At 36.5% G+C, this 18910-nt stretch overlaps 2 protein-coding genes across 4 annotated transcripts in view; one reads left to right on the top strand and one right to left on the bottom strand.

Annotated features, from left to right (window-relative positions):
• Positions 1-151, bottom strand: part of MOSPD2 (motile sperm domain containing 2) — a 33547-nt gene extending 33396 nt beyond the window's left edge. Inside the window, exon 1 of the mRNA XM_015886710.2 lies at positions 3-151. Coding sequence (XP_015742196.2) covers positions 3-116 — 114 coding nt within the window. The 5' untranslated portion in view covers positions 117-151. The remainder of the gene's footprint in view (positions 1-2) is intronic.
• A 2-nt stretch (positions 152-153) lies between these two features.
• FANCB (FA complementation group B) lies at positions 154-15723 on the top strand. Of its 3 annotated transcripts, none has more exons than XM_015886696.2 (9): positions 154-250; positions 709-1739; positions 2540-2692; positions 3192-3284; positions 8167-8295; positions 9096-9259; positions 11289-11743; positions 12589-12826; positions 13771-14211. In XM_015886696.2, the coding sequence occupies exons 2-9, from the start codon at positions 807-809 to the stop codon at positions 13787-13789; spliced, it is 2184 nt and encodes a 727-aa protein (XP_015742182.1). In that variant the 5' UTR covers positions 154-250; positions 709-806; the 3' UTR covers positions 13790-14211. The 3 variants fall into 3 exon arrangements, with proteins under 3 accessions (XP_015742182.1, XP_032297091.1, XP_015742169.1); XM_032441200.1 differs by lacking the exon at positions 13771-14211 and adding an exon at positions 13370-13764; XM_015886683.2 differs by lacking the exon at positions 13771-14211 and adding an exon at positions 14983-15723 and having other exon boundaries at positions 156-250.
• The last annotated feature ends 3187 nt before the right edge of the window (positions 15724-18910 follow it).

Raw genomic sequence — 18910 nt, forward strand, 5'->3', positions numbered from 1 at the left:
ACGTCAGCCATAGTGCGGCGGGGCCGCCCGCAGTGAGCGCAGGGGGACAGGAAGAAGCGGCGATGGAGGCGCCGCGTGACCCGGGGGGCGTGGCCAACGCGGGTGGGCGTGGCCATGCGTCCACGGCGGGAGCGGGAGCCGGGCGCACAGTGGCCCCTCCTCCTACAGCGCCATGGCCCCGCCTCCTCCGCCCGCTTCCTTTCCCTTAATGCACCGCGTGGCGCGAGTTTTGGCGTTGCTGAGTGGGAAGGTGGGTGAGACCGCGTCTGTGTGGGGGGATTAGGCCTTATGAGGAGTGGCTGAGGGAGCTGGGATTCTTCAGCCTGGAGAAGAGGAGGCTCAGGGGAGACATTATTGCTCTCTGTAACTTCCTGTTATTGTTGGTTGTAGTGAGCTGGGGGTTGGCCTGTTCTCTCATGTAATCAATGACATAACTAGAGGCAATGGTTTTAAGCTGCGGCAGGGGAGATTCAGGCTGGACATTAGGAAGTATTACTTCTCGGAAAGGGGTAGTCAGGCACTGGAATGCACTGCCCAGGGAGGTGGTGGAGTCACCAACCATGGGAGTGTTCAAGAAATGTTTAAATATTGTGTTGATGAATATGATTTAGCTGGGAAGTATTGGTAATGGTTGGACTAGATGATCTTCTAGGTCTTTTCCAACCTTGATAATTCTGTGATTCTTTTTGTTCTGCTTTCATTTTGCAGGGCGAGAGCTTATAGCTGAGCTAAACGTGATGTAAATGGAGTGATATACAGAGATATATAGTTTTCCTGTAGGAGAATGCACGTACAGGGAATTAAAGATGCTTCTGAGTGAACAACAGCACGTCTTAGCCTACAATGGAGAGCTCCTCATCTTTCAGCTGTCAAAAGCAAAGCGTAAGGAGGGAGCAGCTGACAAAACAGTGAAGCTGTGTATCAGGAGGATGGCATATGACAGAGACACCCAGCTGTTTGTTCAGAAGTCTTCTGGAGCATTTAATGTGCCTGCAAAACACTCAGAAACTGAAATCGTTTGCTGTGACTGCACCACGCATTCCAAAACAGGGATTGTTCTTCCTTGTGTTTTGATGAAAGTGAAAAGACGTAACAGTGTTGTCGAGCATCTTTTACTGTTGCTCCACAGCTCCAATTGGTTTGAGCAGTGCTGTTGTTTTAAATTGGATTATGAGCTGAAAGAGGACATCAGGTTGTTCGCTGGCCCCTCGGTGCTGTGGAGACATGCTAACAAGCTGTTCTACATCTCTTCTGATACCTGCACGGTTCTGAGTGCTCCTGTCCAACTTTCTTCCATTGTGTGGGCAGGTGAAATTGAGGGCGAAGGAACTGTTGTGTTAGGGATCAGAGCTGCTTGCCTGCCAGAGAGTGAAGATGGGGATGAGTTTGCCACTTCAGACAGAGCCATCTGGGGCAGTGAGTTCTTTGGATATGCAATTGAAAGGCAAAAAATGCTGACTGACACATGCTTTATGCCTCATGCTTACAGCAGAGTGGTATCTTCTGTCTGTGTCTTCAAGAATGAGAGACTGAAAAAGCAGCTTAGAGTATCAGCTGTTGCCATCACACATAAAAATCAACTGATCTGGTTCCAAGATTGTGTCCCTAAAGGTGTTTGTGAACTTCCTTATGAAAAACCATGTTTGATAAAAACTGCTGTAACCAGTGGCAATGATTTGCTATTTATTGTATCTTTTTCCTCTGGGAATATATGTGTTGTACGGAGAGAGAACTTGCAGGTATTTGTGCCTTAAGTAGCTCCCTTTTCCTACTGCATCTTTTTTCTTTATGTCATTCTATCCAAAGGGAAAAGCTACTAGTTTAAGATTTATTGTTTTTTGTCTTTCCTGTCAACTTCTGTTTAAATAACCGGATTTAACTATAAGTTTTTAGGTTTTCATCCAGAGGGAGGTGTCACCCTGGAACAGGTTGCCCAAGGAGGCTGTGGATGCCCCATCCCTGGAGGCATTCAAGGCCGGGCTGGATGTGGCTCTGGGCAGCCTGGTCTGGGCTGGGGAGTTGAAACTAGGTGATCAGTGTGGTTTTTTTCAGCCCAGGCCATTATATGATATGATTAAGTGTATGGTTGGTTGTTTGTTGCTTTTTTGGTTGTTGTTTTTAATTTCATTGCTTTCTTAATATATTTGAAAATAAATCATGGTTTCTAATATTTAATGCTACACTTTGAGTCTGATGTGTAGCCTCTACTGAAAACAAAATAATATGTGAATTTAAAGACAGCTATGAATGTGCTTGTGAAATTTAGGTTAAAATCATAGTTAACTGTTATTATTTTAAAGCATGAACTTCTTGGAATTGATAAGCTTTTTGAGTTTTCCTTCTCAGTGTCATAAAACATTATTTCCCAGAAATGACAAGGAGGTCCTCACTTCATTTTTCCTTAAGTCTGTAGAGACAGAATTAACTACTAGGTTTTTGTAATACTTGTCTTTCAGATAAGATACTTATCTTTCAGATAAGCCTTATCTTAACAAAATCATATAGAAGAATATGTGTTTTAAAACCTCTTCTACTTCAGGTTGTGTCCAAATGGGAGACGGTCAAGTCTGTTCTGGTAGATGATTTCATTGGTTCTGGAACTGAGCAACTGCTACTGCTTTTTAATGATGACTCCAATACAGATGTGTTAAATACGTTTAAAATAACCGACTTTGGAAAGATAAACTATGAGGTAAGTTCTGTTTGCCTTTTCTCAGTTGCTTTAAAAAAAAACTTGAGAAATTATTAAAGCAGTGGTGCTAAGTGAAATCAGAGGTTTGTTGTGAAATGCCCTGAAGTTTGAATATAATGGAGTATAATACTCTCTGTTTGAATAATAATGTAGTTTATCTGGGGAGATTATTGTACTTCCTGGATAGTATCAGCATCCTTCCGGGAACATGGTTGAAGATGTTTCAGATACGTAACAGGCCTTTTACAATGCTTCACTTTCAGTTAAGAAAATTAAGGTTGTAGTGCATGTTAATTACTGTCTCATAATCGTGTCTTTCTTTTATGTATTATCAATCCTTAATTGCTTCCAGAAGATAAGATTGTTCTTTTAAAATGAACATGGCTATTCTTCTGTTTTTTTCTCACCCTTTTTCTTTTCTGTTATGATAATGATGTGTAGTAGCCTGGACCTTACATTCAGCTTTTAAATATTTTTGCTTTTTTTTATTTTATTTTAGAGTGGTATTCATTATAAAGACGATGTTCCTGCTGCAGAAGGATTACAGGAGAATGGTTTGTTTACCATCCAAGCTCTTGAAACAAGATTACAGGTTTGTGCTAAATAGATCTGCCTTCATATTTTCTCCAAATTAATTTTCTGTTTCATTAGCCTAAAGGGTGAGGTTAATAATACTGTTTTTATTGGAGAAGTGGTTCGGGGAGAAATTAGTGTTATTAAGTATCCATTCTTGAATTGGTGGTAGTCTGTTTCAGCTCCTTCAGTTGTTACAAATGCATTTAGGTAATTAGAAGAATCTAATTTAATTTTAATTAAATTTTTCTGATAATGTTGAAGCCATCTTACAAAAAGCTTTGTAACAGTTATTTTACTCATGGGTGTTTAAATGCTAGTTTTGTAATATTTTGTAATGCTAGTTTTGTAAAAGATTGACTTCTTTTGCTCAGCATTACAGACTTTGAGATGCCAGGTTTCCAAATTGTACTGGGGAGTAGCAGCTCTTCCTGAAAGAATTAACTGTTTCTTTGTCTAGAGACTTCAGTCACCTTCAGTTTAAACTTCTGTCCAAGATAGTGACCATTGCAATTTCACCACCTGTTAATGCTTTTCTTCCTGATATTATTGATATAATATTGCGATGTGGAGTGAATGAAGTTAAAGCCCATATTAATTAATGGGGTTAAAACCCCTTTTAATTAGCTTTATATTAGTGTTCTAATATACATGCTAGAGCATAGGTAATCATTGGGAATATATCATCTGCTGGTGAAACTTGAAGATATAGCTCTCTAGGTTAGGTTCTGTTAGCAAACATCCAGCACACTCCTAGATGTTCTTTGGCACTATTGTGTTTGGTTACCTTGGTCAAAGTAAGCAGTGATTGACCAAATAAGAAAATTATTGAGAATAGACAAAACACTAACAACTTCTGAAGACAGCCTAAATCATGGGTTAAGTCAATGTAAGAATGTTGTTAGTAATACTAACAACTTCTGAAGACAGCCTAAATCATGGATTAAGTCAATGTAAGAATGTTGTTAGTTTATTTAAAATGCTTTAAGTATAAAATAGGAGGTAATTATTCTATTCACTTGTGAGTTAGTGAAAACTTTAGCGTATGGTGGTAGTTTGATCTGTAGCTTGTAAGAGGAAGGAATTTGGACAGTTTATTACTGAAAGAAAAAGAGGACTCTGGGTCCATTAGCTAAACTGTCTGAAAGACAGAAGCTGCTAATTAGAGAACTGAGAACAATAGATTTACCTTTCCTGCAAGTGAGAAGGGAGCAGTTGGATTAATTTTGAGACCCTCTAGGTCCCTTGTAGCACTGTATTTATTTATTTATTTATTATTATTTTTCCAACTCTTCACTTTGATTACTACATAGAGGCCTATTGGTTTTTACATACAGAGGTGCAAGTTTCCTTCACAACTCGTTACTTTCTACCCATGGCTTGGGTAGTGATATACTTTAAGCATGTTATTTTTGTTTCTGTATTCATCTTGTTACGTTACTTTGTCCTTTAGCCAAGCAGACATTAGTTTCCATCTCTTGTTTTTTGCTCCTTCTGCTTTTGTTGTGAAGATTGTCTGCCCTGCCACTGTTAAATGTTTTATGTAACTTGTCTTTTGATATTTCTCTTTTTATACACTGGCTGACTTTCTGTTTTTACAGCTTTGTGAATCTGTGTTACAATCAAATGAATGCTCTGTATTGCACTATTGGTTTTGATAGAAGAAAGTCACTGACTGGAAATCTTATGTGTCATCTCCTGATAAAGCCCTTCTGACGGAGACACAGAATCCTTCATAAGGCTTTTTTTTCCCCCAGATTTCTTTTAGACATAGTAGATCTTTAGTTTTCCAAGTCACATTCTAACACAGGCACTGTAAGGAAATTGAAAATCCTCTTATTTTTTAATGCTCAAAATCTTTCATATTGCCATGGCAATGAATTTGGAAGTAGGAGGAGGTATGATTTTAGCCTTAATGCTGCAAAGTTGCTTCCTTGCTGAGGTCTCTGTTGTTCTGTATGCTTCTTTGAATAGTAAAGTCTGTTGCCTTTTTGTTATCTGATGTCACTGAATTTCAGGAATGTTTCTTTTGATGCAGTAGTGCTTAGTTTGGAAATTTCCGAAAGTTATTAGTTATTTTGTCACCAAAATTCAAGTTGTCACGTGTTAACAATCTCTGTGGTATCTCCTATTTTAGGGCAAAGAGAAATAGCAAATGCATGGGGTTTTTTTGATACCTCTGTTGCTACCCCATCAAAAACATTTTATGCTCGCGTAGTTGTTTTCTAGCCATGTGAGATCTTTGATAGGTGTTACAGTCCACTATGTTGAAATATGCTGCATTTAAGTCATGTGCAGTGATATGTGTAAGTTGCATGTTGCAGACAGTGAAACTGAAATATGTCAGTCTGTGTATTTTTAGAACTGCTCTGTGTTTATAATGTATCCGGTCTTAAAAGCCTTCACACAGCCTTTATGCCTCTAGATTCTTAACATTCATTAAGCTATTTTTGGTGGAGGACTTCCTTTGGCAAAGTAGTGCAGCTATACTATATCTGTGGTTACAGTGTTTCTCATGGTTTTACTTTCTGTTCTGACAAGAATACAGGACTATTCAACATCAACTACTGAGAGTTTTGTGAGGATTGTGGTGCCAGGCTCTTGATTAATTTTCTTTCCTTTCACTTGGCTTGCCTGTTTTTTGTTTATTTTTGGGGGTGATTGGTTTGTGTGTTGTTCTTTTTTTCCACTCCCATTCATTGACTTGAGAATTTATTTGTCCCCATTCCATTGTGTTGTTTTGGTAGTGGGTGGGAAGTTATTCAAGAAATGCTCTGTACGTTTTATTTTTAAAACTTAGATTAGAAATTATAACAAGTAGCTGTTTTCTGTACAACCTTTGCTGTGCATTGAGGTTTTTTTGATACTTCTTCATAAAATATTTCAGTTGCTTGGAAACCACAGAGACTCTTATTAAATAAAAGAGCAGCTTCACACTCTAGATATCTGAACATGCAGTTATTGGGGGTGTGCAAGGAACGATTGGATGTTGTGCTGAGGGACATGGTTTACTGGGAGCTATTGGTAATAGGTGAACAGTTGGACTGGATGATCTTTTAGGTCTTTCCCAACCTTGGCGATTCTATGATTCTATGAATTATGTTTCCCTCTAGCATTTTTGTCTACTTTCACTGTTTCACCTTTGCTTTTCACTGTAGTTCTAGTTCTGCCCATTGTGAATCTTCCTTTCCATTTTCTGCCCTTTGCAGAATGTTCTTGGCTTAGTATTTTTAGCTTTGTATGTATGAGTATTGTTTCATTTATGAATATTGTAAGTTTAATTGCAACGTGTCAGAGCACTATCCTACTTACTACTAAGACTCTGCTTTAATTTGCTTTGCTTCCTGACAATGATTCATCTGTTGTACTGTTTGTGCTGAATTTTCTCTCAGCTTTGTTTGTTCATCTCTATACTACAATGTTTTAAAGTGGATGTTTATTTTCAGTTTTTGAAATGATTCACTTTTATTTTCCATTTCATGGTGTAGAGGCTGTGACTTTTACTGGTCCTTGTTATTCTGTACATCTGGGGTATGGGCCTAAGGATGTAAGTTTTCCATGTTCCAGGAACAGTGGTAGAGAGTTACTCCAGTTTTTGCTGTGTGACAAATTTCAAGTTCTCATTCTTGTGTTGCTTGCAAAAGTCACACTGGAGAACAATTGGATCAGTAGATCATTGGCTACTTTGTTTCTCACTATGTACTTCCTTGGTTTTTTTTTTTCATCTATATCTGAATTTCTTGCTTGGGAGTTATAAATAGGAGTAATAGTAGCTTGATATTCTGCTGACTACAGTTAGGAAGAGTCTGTAGAAACAAAATAATAGAATCATAGAATAGTTGGAATTTGGAGGGACCTTTAAGGTCGTGTAGTTCCAACCCCCCTTGCTATAGACAGGGATGCCTCCCTCTAGACCAGGATGCTCAGAGCCCTATCCAGCCTGCCTCAAATGCTTCCAGGGAGGGGGCATTCACCAGCTCACTGGACAACCTGTACCAGTGTCTCACTGTCCTTACAGTAATTCTTTTTTTTTTTTTCTAAAATCTGATCTAAATCTCTTCTCTCCCAGCTTCAAACAATTTCCCTTTGTCCTTTCTCTACATGCGGTCATAAAAAGTCACTCCACTCTTTACTCTTAAGTTTTTCTTCAGTCTGGCACTGGAGTATTTCATGGAAACTGGTATTTGTGATGTTTGCTTTGATAGGTGGCAAGTCATTTTTTTTTAGAGAATTTATCATGATCAGTTCTGTTTTCTCTAAATGCCCTTTTTTCTTTCCTCATGAGCAAATGGCATTGCTCCTTTTACTTGGTGTGCTTTTCATTCTGCTTGTCATTTGGTGATTACTGAATCTGATGTCTTTTTTAGTTTATTAGTTCTAAGGCTGTTTTTCCTTTCCAGTGATAGGCTTTGTTCTCCTCTCTCTTGTTACAGACAGCAACAGACTTCTCAGGAGCTTACTTTCCAGAGAACACTTTTTGAAGAATGTTTTAAAATATAATAATCTATTTATAACTTGTCTACGTATTTGTCTGTTTGTAAGGCAGATAATCTTCAGTGTAAGTCTTGACGAAAAATCAAAAATAATGTTAATAAAAAAAAAAGGGGGGGGGAGAAACAATAATGAAAGAGTTGAATGTCTGCGTAAGCATCTAATGTAAATATTCTCAAGATAAGCTCAGAATGTAATCCTAAGAGAACAAGATTCTTAGATTCATATCTTGGCAGCCAAGTAACCTGACTAGAACAATTTTTAGAAGCATTACTTAAGGAACATCAAAAACTTGGATTGTGATCCTCGCATAATATGGAAAGCTCAGAGTTATTTTGGTAGCTTCGCTACCAATCCTTATTTGCAGTAGACTAGAGACTGTGTCCAATGGCTACTTTTCTATTTTACAGGCTGGTCTCACCTCTGTTCGAGAGCTACAGCAGCATTTAGGTCTCAAGAAGAGGGTTATTCTTGGATCATGCAAAGCACTAGTAGATCTTGTTGAAGGAAGAAGCCATATTTTACCAAGTGCAAAAAAGGTAAAATACAGGAAAAAAGCACAGATAGCTTCTGCTTTTTGCTGAGCTATTTGTAGAAGGTTCTTTCCTCAAACACTTGCTACTTTTACCAGTCAAAACCGTCACTATCAAAACTCTTTAATTTCCTTTAAGTAAAGTCTGATTCATTATCTTAACCTGACAATTTATGTAGTTAAGTTTATTTTTTTCCTTGAAATTGAGCTGCACAATATCTCCTGGTGACTGGTTTGTACAGAGGAATAACTTTTAACAGTGAGTTAATGACAAACAGTAGGAGGACTGTATTTTCTTAATTGGCACAGTTACCTGGATATTGAATGCCTGTCTGTTATCTAATATGATGGGAAGAATGAGCAGTGATTTCTGTAGGCAAAATTTATTTTACAGTGGGACAGAGTGAACTGTGAGCTGAAAAGATGACAGGGTTTGGGCAAATGTTATATCTGTATGCTTCTTAAACTAAGGTTTGTAATTAATTGAAAGACCATGTAGATTTCAAGTAATATTTTATTCTCCTTCAGATCAACCAAGTTTAGACAGCAAAATTTTAAGCAATTAATAAAGTAACATCTAGTGCCCTCTTTGGAAGAAAATATGTACAAGGAAAGGAGGAGTTGTTTGTCATGATAGCTTTTGTTCTAAGGAAGTGGTTTTATATCTTGTAAATCTAGTCTAGAAAATAAACTAGTTTGTATAGATTACATTTTATGTAGTAGATTTTATAGTAGAACATGAATTAACGCAATATAAAAAGAACTAATATCTGCACTAATTTATCTAAACAACCATTTTTCTGTAAGGAAGGCCTTGTCAGTCTCTGGGATGATGCAGAAAAACCTTATTCTGTTAGTAAAGAGCCATCATTGACACCTAAACTTCAAGATCACTTCGTAGAGAAATTATGGCAACGTGTTGTGGGTGACAGCTTGGTAGTTGGAGTAAAACTAACCAAATCATTTTGTTTGTAAGTATATAAATAAAATAATTTTATTTAGTGCTTTAATAGAAATTGAGACTGCAAGTAAAGCCCTGCAGCAGAAAGAGGATTTTTGAAATTTGACTTCTCTCATTTCAACTTCTGTGTATGAAGTATTTCGAGTGCATTTTGCCATTATTGTTGCTGTGGCATGTCTCTCTAGTTCTGTGCCAAAAATATATCATCTAGCCAAAAATCAGCTGCGTAAGTATAACTACGTCATTACTGGAGGCATTTATAACAGAGCTTTCTTTGACAGAAATTATGGTTCTTTTATAGTTCATATTAGCATAGGTATACTGACGTCAGTGAGAGGTATAGATTTAGCTCTATTTTAACTATACTGTTGCTGCTGCCTAAGCGTTAATATTTCACCATTCATAGATAGTGATCTCCTTTAAAAAGCAGAAGAAAATATTTTTAATTCCCTGATCGACTTAATAAATATTCAGCTATGCTGTGGTCAGATATCAAATCAAATAAGTATTTTCTGAGCCTATGCATTATATAAATTACTTAGAACAAGAAGGCTTAAAAGCTTCACAAAGATTTGTTATTATTATTATCTTTATAGTGTTTTGTTTATTCTATGCTTAGCTCTAGTCATGATTACAGCTGATGTTATTCTCCCATTGACGAAGGAGCTTATTTGGAATGCACTTTGAAAGAACAGGATTATCTGAAACAAACTTATGATAGACAGTGCGTAATGTAAACTTTGGCAGTTAGAAGTTACTTTTTGACCTGTACTCTCATGGGCATTGTAGCTGACACTGTATTAAGGCAAGTTTAAGGAGTATTGATGCCTCTGAAAATCATTCAAGTGACTGTGGGGGAACTGACCTATCATGTCCTTTGGTTGTTCTGCTGGAGCTGCAGGTATATTATTTCTCAACTACAGCTTGCTATAACTTTTCAAGGAAGTTGACCTTGTCTTCTTGACGGCTTCTGTTAAGAGCACCAAGGCAAAAGATTGTTTTTGCCTTTCCACTGTTTATTGTTTTAGCTTTGATGACAGTGACTTTGGATTTGAAAATGAAATACCTAATTCCAATATAGCTTCAGAAGTCCTGAAAAGATTTGGAACTACTTTTTTAAAACCAGCAGCAACCTTGCCCTCATTTTTACAAGCTGAGAACCAATCTGTGAAGGTTAAGTCATTTGTGAAAGGTTACTTGGTAGGCGCTAGCAACAGAAGGTTGTAGTAGGTGTAGTAGGTCTACTGGGCTCCAGGATCCCAGGTTCATGAGCCTGTGGTTTTGCAGAAAAGGGTCTGCTTTCTTTTCAGCTCCAGTGTACAAGTTTTCACTGATTATTTTTGGGCTTTCTACTAATGCAAGATTATATTGATATTTTAGATTACACTGTGAGGTGATGATACTTCCCATAAAGGAATCTCAATGTTTGTATGACTTCAGGTGTCAGTGACATCTTGAGATTAGGTTGAAAAATCTTCACTGAAAGAAGATCTGAAAAACTGCAACTAGGATTTCACAAAATAATCTTCTGTTGAATGAACAAAACACAAATTTCAGAAAATTACTACATGTTTAAGGAAACAGAATTTTAAACCCTCTATTTTACTGTCTACATGCACTTCTGTTTGAATACTTGAGAAAACTGTAAATATTAACAGAGCTTTTAGTTCTCAAAGAGGCAGAATTTTTTATTTCTGTAGTCTTTTTTTATTATTATTAAAAGAAAATTAAGTCTTTAAAAAGTGTGAATATCATAAAGTATCTGCAAGGGCTGTGTTGAATATTCAACATTTTCTGAGTGAATTAAATGTCAAAATTATTTCAGCTTACGTGAGGGATTTAACTCCTAGGAGTTCTTAATACAAATGACTATTTCCTCTAAGATTATAAGTACTTTACACACTGCGCAGTCTCTGAATTAACTTGGAATGTTATTGGAGTTTGTAGTAGTCCTAAGCATTGTAAAGTATTGCTTTTTGTTATTTATCAAAAAAGCAAAATACAAACTGGCTGTGCCAATCTTATGTGGATTTTTACAGGTCAGTGGGTGATATCAGTTTATCATTAGTGATGGATCAAGACTTCTCTTTGATTTCTCCAATTATTGAGTGTCGGAATAAAATCATTAAGGTGAACGAAGTCTCCTCAGCATTATTTGCCTTCTCATGTCAAATTGAGCCTCCTCAAAAAAAGATGAAATTGGACTTGCACAGCAAGAAAGATCTGAAAGAAGAATTTCATAACAGATGTTCTAGGACTCAGCTGGATAAAACAAATACAGTCACTGCTGTTACAAGCCTTTCACCACTACTGGCATTTCATCGTGTTTGTTGTGCAGTTCTGCTACATGCAAAGAAACAAAGACATCGGAATGGTGATTTACTGAAGAGCAAAAGGATTACTTTTCTCTGTGGGAAAATATTGCTAAGTCTGGAAGATATTTCAAATAGGAAATATTCAGTAAATATGCTCAAGGATAATAGTTATTGTGCAGGTAATTGGATTGATAGAGTTTGGATTCATAAAGATGTGGTTTTCTAGATGAGATTAAGCTAAATTTTCAGGGTGTAATTATGTTTCTTTCTTTGAACTCAACACATACAGACTTCAGAATTAAAAGCTAGGTGAAATAGTAGAAGACCCATCTTTTTTTTTTATTTTTTTTACTTTGTTTTAAAAAAATTGGAACCATTACTATAAGGTTTTACGGCATTGGTGCTGAAGTGCATCGAGAAAGGTTAATTTTGAAGATAAATCTGAATACCAGGTATGGGTTGCTTATTTTTTCACTACAAATAAGATATTTACTGTTGATTAGATGCATTTATTTTTCCTGATTTAGTGTTACTATTTAAGTAATACCAAAGTAACTGGAGCTTTTCCTCATCTGCACAGCTATTGAGATCCTCTATATTTTATTTTTTTTTAAGTTCCGAATTGAACTGATTTTGAACTGGGCTTTTGCTAATGTAGTGAAATGTCCTTTTGATCATTTGCTATGAATTTTAATTTCTTCCTTTAATGCCATGTCATCAGCTAACACCAAAGTGCCATCTTAATGTCACAGGAGGCTATTAATAGTGTTCTCTTGGCAAGGTGACATTTATCTTTAGAGCTCTCTTATTATATAGTTGCAGCTTTGTTAATCAGGTAACCATTTTGCTCAACAAAGATAAGTGTAAGAATATAGCCGAGTAGAAAATTTCCAAAGAAAACATTGAATTCAGGTGTAGACTGCAAGTAAAACTGGGAGTTTGAATCAAAAATGTGTGCTCATCTTCTACATGATGCCTGATCAAAGTATTTAGGTTAAGTATCTTTCTTTGTATTTTCTTGCAGCTTCCATGGAAGACATAGTTGCTATCCTTGCCGTATCTATCAGATTTACTTTTCAGATTGTGTCTTCTGATTGCACGCTGACTAGAGTAAATTCATGGCTACTTGGAGAAATGGACTGCTTACCATTTAAGGAATGCCATGACATGGTATTCTCTCATAAAGCAGGAAATATCTATGGTACAGTCTTTAGCTGGACACTGAAAAGCCCATTTGAAGGAGTTCTAACGCTGTTTTGCAGGTAAAATTGGTCAGAAGTTTTACAGTATATTCATCTTATGCTCATGCCTTTATCTTCACGTTGTCTCTTACCAGCATCATAGCCAACAGCCATAGTTCTGATATGAGAACGTCAGAGCCTGAATTGTATCATTTAATTTTGTGGTAGTACACTGAATTCCAAATAATTGTAGTCCCTTTTAATAGACGCTTGGTACCGTTTCTTTTGCTCATTTCAGTGCATAGTAATTTTATATTTGTTTTCAATATGTTTTTTCAACATATGCTGGTGTTTTTTAAAATCATAAGGGAATGTTTGTTTTTAACAAAAACAAGCTAGATTATTTAAATTATGTTCTATTTACGTCATTTTTAGTTTAGTAGTGCAACATGCATCTAGTCTAACTTGTACATTTTTTTCTGTTATACTTTATTTTCTATCTACTATTGTATTGAAGAGGAAATAATCTGAAGAATTCAGTTATGTAGATTTTCAAACTATTTGGGATAAAATGATGTATATCAGGTAAACAAGTTAGTAACACTTCCATTTTTTATGATTTAGCTGGATAAGGCTCACACTGTGAACAGTAATTTTCAAGTACTGACAAACTCTTCTTTTTCTGAAGAGTTCAAGCTTAAAAACAGACAAAGAAAAACCGTAAAAGAAGGTAAGGGTACATCTCTTAGGAACCTGTAACTAGTGGTAAAAGGTAAAACTTCATTCAATTAGCAGTTGAGTGCCTTTCATGTGAGAACAAGAGTAATGTTTTTAAAAATGAAGACTTTCAATTTTCAATCCAATTTAATATCAGTACTTAATGAGCTATATAATGAGCTTATATTTGTATGTTTATACTTGTATTTTCAGTATTGTTTTTTTCCCCCTTCATTGGATCAATCTCTTTCTAGTACAATATTTCTCTGACAGATTGAAGGTTTACTGACAATTTTTCTTTTCCACAGCCATTCAGAAACGAGATAAGCTGAATCTGTTATAAGTAGTGGAAAATTAAGATAAGTGAATTGCAATGGAACAGCTTTACTGATTACTGCAAGAAAACTAGCTACTTGAGGATGTGTTGTGGTTTGAAGAGTTAATCATCTCAAAAGAAAGCAGGGAAGGAAGAGGAAGAAACCCAGTGGAGATAGGGGAAACTAATATATTAAGAGGAATGTGAGATATACAGAATAATAAAGAATAATAAATGAATCAAAAATAAACTGGAGGAAAGAGTCAGACTAAGTGCTGGTTGTCATGCCCTCACCAACTGGTGTCCTAGAAAAGAGAACTTCCTTCTCACTCAAAATCAGGAGATCACATCTCCCAGGGCTGGAGCTTGTATAAAGTAGCTGAGTCTGCTAGAAGCACAGCACACAGGAAGTGCACCCAGCACTGTGCTTAAGCATCAGACAGCCTGCCATATGATGCCATGATATGGAATACTGATAAAACCAGGACAGGATGGTTTTTTTGTTTTGTTTTTTATATATATTCTTCTCTTTTTTTCCTGACATAATTTTTTAAATGTTTCCTTCAAAAGACATCTTCTGAGAAACTCATCTGGCCAAACACAGGAAATAAGACTTTGGACAAACTGCATTTCTCTTGAAATAAGTGTCAGTCTATTGCTGCATCATGCTGGTGTCTGGAGAAATAGGTTCCCATTGATTAATACCAGCACTATTTTATTCTGGGTCCTTAGTTTGGACATCTAATTGTTGTTAAGCATGACACTTCCTCACCAGTGGCTGTTCAAAAAAGAGCAGCAGTAAGCCACCTGATAGCTCTGCAGTGCATATCTATTGATGGTGACAATATATGAATCCATCTTTCTTCTGCTCCTAAATGTATACTAGATAACTTTGTGTTGTCACATGTGGTTGTTACATACGATCAATTGTTTCTTAAAGAAAGAAGTGATGCTTGTATAACTGGATATGTATTTTGATGTTGAATATTTGTTACTGAAGCAACAGATCTTTTGATGTACAGCAGCTATTCCTCATTCCATTAGAAAGTCTTTGCTGGCAGTTATGTTTACTGTATGCGTAATACTTAAAATCGTAAACAACCTAAGTTTTTGTCTGTTTAATTTAAAGTAGTTGTATTATATTTACCACTATAGAATTTTGAACACACAAGCTATCTTTAATAATAGTACTCTTACTTTGCAGAAGCCTGACTGTCTTGTTCCAGTGTCTTCATAGCCTTATTAGAGTTCTCCCACCAAGCTGTGATGTAAAACTCCTGAAATCTGGAAGTAAATCTGCACTTACTGAGCAGTTAGTACTGGCTTTGGAAAAAGAAATGTTCACCTCAAGGAGTTTCCTCTCCTCAAAAGAAGGTAAAGCTGAAAACAACATGACAAGGTGGAATGTACCTGGCAAGAAAATCAGTGATCCTCCCATGGCTTCTTTACTGGACACTGAGGCTGGTGTTCAGCAATTCAGAGAGAGGCTTCAAAATGAAAAGGAACAGTTTGTACTAAGTATGAATGAAACAATGGATGGTACCCTTTACAAGGAAGTGGCTTTGAAAGTAGCAGAAGCTCAACTCAGTTCTGATATGATTGTGTGGAGACTGGGCAATTCCTAGAAATTTACCTAAATTTATTTTGAATACAATTTTAATAAAATTGTAATATAAAATATTTATATTCTCATATATATTTATGTCATTTACTTTATAGCTCAGGTGTTTGTAGAGATAACAGTATTTTGGTTGATGACTTCTATCTGATTCAGGAACATATTAAAAGTAAAAGTCATTATTTGGTTACAGTTTTCTGAAACATGTTTTAAGGTACTTTTCTAATAAATATTATTTGAAAGTTATAATTCTTGATCTTTAAATAAAATAGGAAGAAGTATGGATTGTTTAAAATAGTCCTATTAAATTTCTACTGGAACTATTAACCCAGACTATGCTAAGTTTGTTTATTTTAAGTCTTAAGACTAAGCTACAGGAAGCTAAGCAATTTTAATTCATAATTTGATTATGAGGTTTGATAATTTCAAAGCAGCAGCCTATTTTCATGATATATAATGCCTTTTAAATATCTTTTTCCATATCTACACACCATTTGTCAAATCTGAGGGAGAAAGCTCTGGCTGTACTTTGCAGCCCATTTTTGAAGAGGCCACCCTTGGATTTGAGACATTTTGGAGTATGCACTGGGGCTGGGGAAACTAGATTAAGCCTTTTATAAAATCCATGAACTCTTGAACATTCATCCTTGTGATCATGGATGTTATTGGGCTTTTAAATTGTTGAGGTCCATCCTTGCTGACAAGATCATGGAAAGGCTAATTTGCTTAGTAAATCTTGGACAAAGCTCTCTTTCCTTGGAATTTAACCCAGCTTCCCTGAGTTCCCAGTTCCCTGAGTTATAAATGTTTGTCTGTTGATATGAGCTGCTCAGTACTTTAGACCTATTCTCAACTACTGTAAGTAATGAGAAACTCCTTGCCTGTAACGCTTTACTTCTGCCTAGAAGAAAATAGCATGTGTGTATCCCAGAAGAGAGCTGCCTGTGATCTTGCATGTACTTCTTGTTATGATAGTTGCTTTTTTATCTTTTTCTTTTTCCCTATCATAGGTATATATATTTTTTTTCTTAGCTTTGTAAGTGACAGAAGGCTTGGAAAATCACAAATCATAATACTTTGTTTCCTTTTATCTCTGCTTTATGCAAGCAAAATTGTAGTGTTTGTCACCTTTTGTTAAAAAGTTGTCAGTTTGCTGCAAACAAGGTTTTAATAGTTAACAGCTTCAGCATGTACTCTGGCAGAGCGTGTTTGGCTTGAAGAATGAAAGCTCTATTGATTCAGAAGAACAATCCTTGGTTTTTTGGTTTTTGTTTTTGTTTTATTTATTTATTTTGTCAATAGTTCCCATCGTGGTTTAACCCAGAAGGCAGCTAAGCACAACAGAGCACTTCATTTACTCCCACCCAGTGGGGGTATTGGGTGCACATAATTTTTTTAAGTGTAACAAGTGGATTGAGATAATGACAGTAAGACAGAAAATAAAGGGAAAATATTAGTAATGGTAATAAGACGGGTAGATATGCAAAACAAGTGATGCACTCATCTCCTGATGACTTATGCCCAACCAGTTCCCAGGCAGTGGCAGTCCCTGCAGGCAACCCCTCCTCTTATTGTTCTGCTTGATGTCAAATGATATGAGATGTCCCTCTGGCCAATTTGGGTCACGTCTTCTGGTTCTGTTCCCTCCCTACTTTTGCTCACCTTCACCCCACTCACTTGCAGTGCAATGCAAGAAGCTGAAATGTGCCTGAATTAGCATAAGTTATAAGCAGTTATAGGAAGAAATCTTGAAACCTCATCTTGCAGTTAAAGGAAATACATTGGTAAACCAGCTGAGAAGAGACTTTCAGAGCAATAAAATTATTATTCATCTCAAGGTACTTAAAGGAGTTTTTGCAAAGTTGTGGAAACAGTTTGGCCATTGATTATTTTAGGAGGAAGCAAGTTGTCTATAGTAGCACTGGTGTGCATGTCTCTCTAAAGGGAAATTCTCATTTGTATCTCCATGCATTACTTGGCAGAACTAGCAGAGTTGACAAAATGAAGAGAAGCTGCTACATACAGAAGTTACCAGTTTCTAATTCCATGGGCTTGGTAGCTTTTGTTATTTAAAAGCAGTACGTAGTTAAATCACATAATTACATGATTCTTCCTTTGCCAGATAATAACCTATACAACAACATGTTTCTGCTAATGAGTGCTTCCAGAGGCGTGAATGCTGATTTTGGATCATGAGATGAAGTCATCGTAAGCTTTCCTAAGAGAGCCCTAAGATTCCTGGGAGTAGTTTCCCAACTCTCTAGTAATAACACTGCACAACTTCCTTTGGAAGTGATGTAATGGATAAATGTAATGTATATGCATGAGAGATACCTCAACATCCCAAAGTCTAAATATCTGCTAGAAATGCCTGGAAGGTTTCTGCTGGTTAACTTTTGGGTCAGGAACCATGCAAAGAAGTACAGCTTTTCTGAGCAAAATTGTGCCAAGTTCTCTAGCATCTTCTCATGAAGTGGCAGCAATGGGAACATTTTTTTTTAGAAATATTTGATTTCCTAAACTAGAGGTGTTGGAATTCTGTTTCTCTAGTGTGATGATTAATATCTGGACATGTTCTGCTGAAACGTAAAATCCAAATTGCGCTAAGAGAATCACTTAGGTTGGCTCCCTATGTTTCTAGCTCATTTTCTAGATTTCTGTATTATGATAACTATTCACACAATGCTTGTGCTTCCACAGAATTACTCAGCAGAAGCAACTACTGGGAGGCTAGTCTATAAGACCCTTAGAGCTCAGGCTTTGTGATAGGTAGTTCAGGAAGTCTCTCAAAGGACCCTTTGCTACCAGGTGCACATATCTATCCCTGCAGTGTTTTTGTCTTCGTGTTTTTTACTCTTCGTTAGCAACCACTAACTTCTTGTGCAACGTCCAAGTTATGCAACGTGTTGTTGATACAAGTCTGGGTAGTAACTGTGTGCATCAGCAGACTTCTTATTTTGTTGGTTTATTTTATTTTTTTCCACATATAAACTTTTGGCAAGATCACAAAATTGTGCTCAGATACAACTTGTCTTGACCCCCCCGAAAGTCTAGTAAAAGTAGTTTTTATTTTCTGAAAACCATCAAGCATCAGTGTTTTCTACCGGGTATCTGTAGTTCTCTTTCTTATCAGGGCTGTGGTCAACATGCAGTGCTCACTAATAACTATTTGAAGAGGCTTGATGTAAAAGGGAATCATTGTACAGAAAATATGAGCTTTCATGCCTGATAGAACACTTACGTCTGTCTTATCACTGAAGTCGGCATGACTTAAGGCTGTAAGACAAGGCATTGCGTGTCAAGGGACTGTTTTCCTAGCCACGCTGGCATAATAAATAAAATTAATTGTTATAGCAATTTTCTCCGTTGTTCGCAGATCTCTCAGCCAGGGGAAATGTGTCTGCTCTAGAGTAATCTCTGTTGGATAGTAATATTTCCTTTTTATTTTATTTAAGTGTGTGTGTGTATACATATGCATTTTATGTCAACCAAAAGGCTGCTGGTTTTCTTTTTG

This window comes from Coturnix japonica, chromosome 1 (genome assembly GCF_001577835.2).
Source record: "Coturnix japonica isolate 7356 chromosome 1, Coturnix japonica 2.1, whole genome shotgun sequence".
Taxonomy (NCBI): Eukaryota; Metazoa; Chordata; class Aves; order Galliformes; family Phasianidae; genus Coturnix; species Coturnix japonica.

Excerpts from the sequence above, each read along its gene's own strand:
- FANCB (XM_015886683.2), top strand. The coding sequence starts at position 807 with ATGCTTCTGAGTGAACAACAGCACGTCTTAGCCTACAATGGAGAGCTC. Across the intron at positions 2,693-3,191 it reads TTGGAAAGATAAACTATGAG|AGTGGTATTCATTATAAAGA; the intron begins GTAAGTTCTGTT and ends ATTTTATTTTAG. Across the intron at positions 3,285-8,166 it reads CTCTTGAAACAAGATTACAG|GCTGGTCTCACCTCTGTTCG; the intron begins GTTTGTGCTAAA and ends TCTATTTTACAG.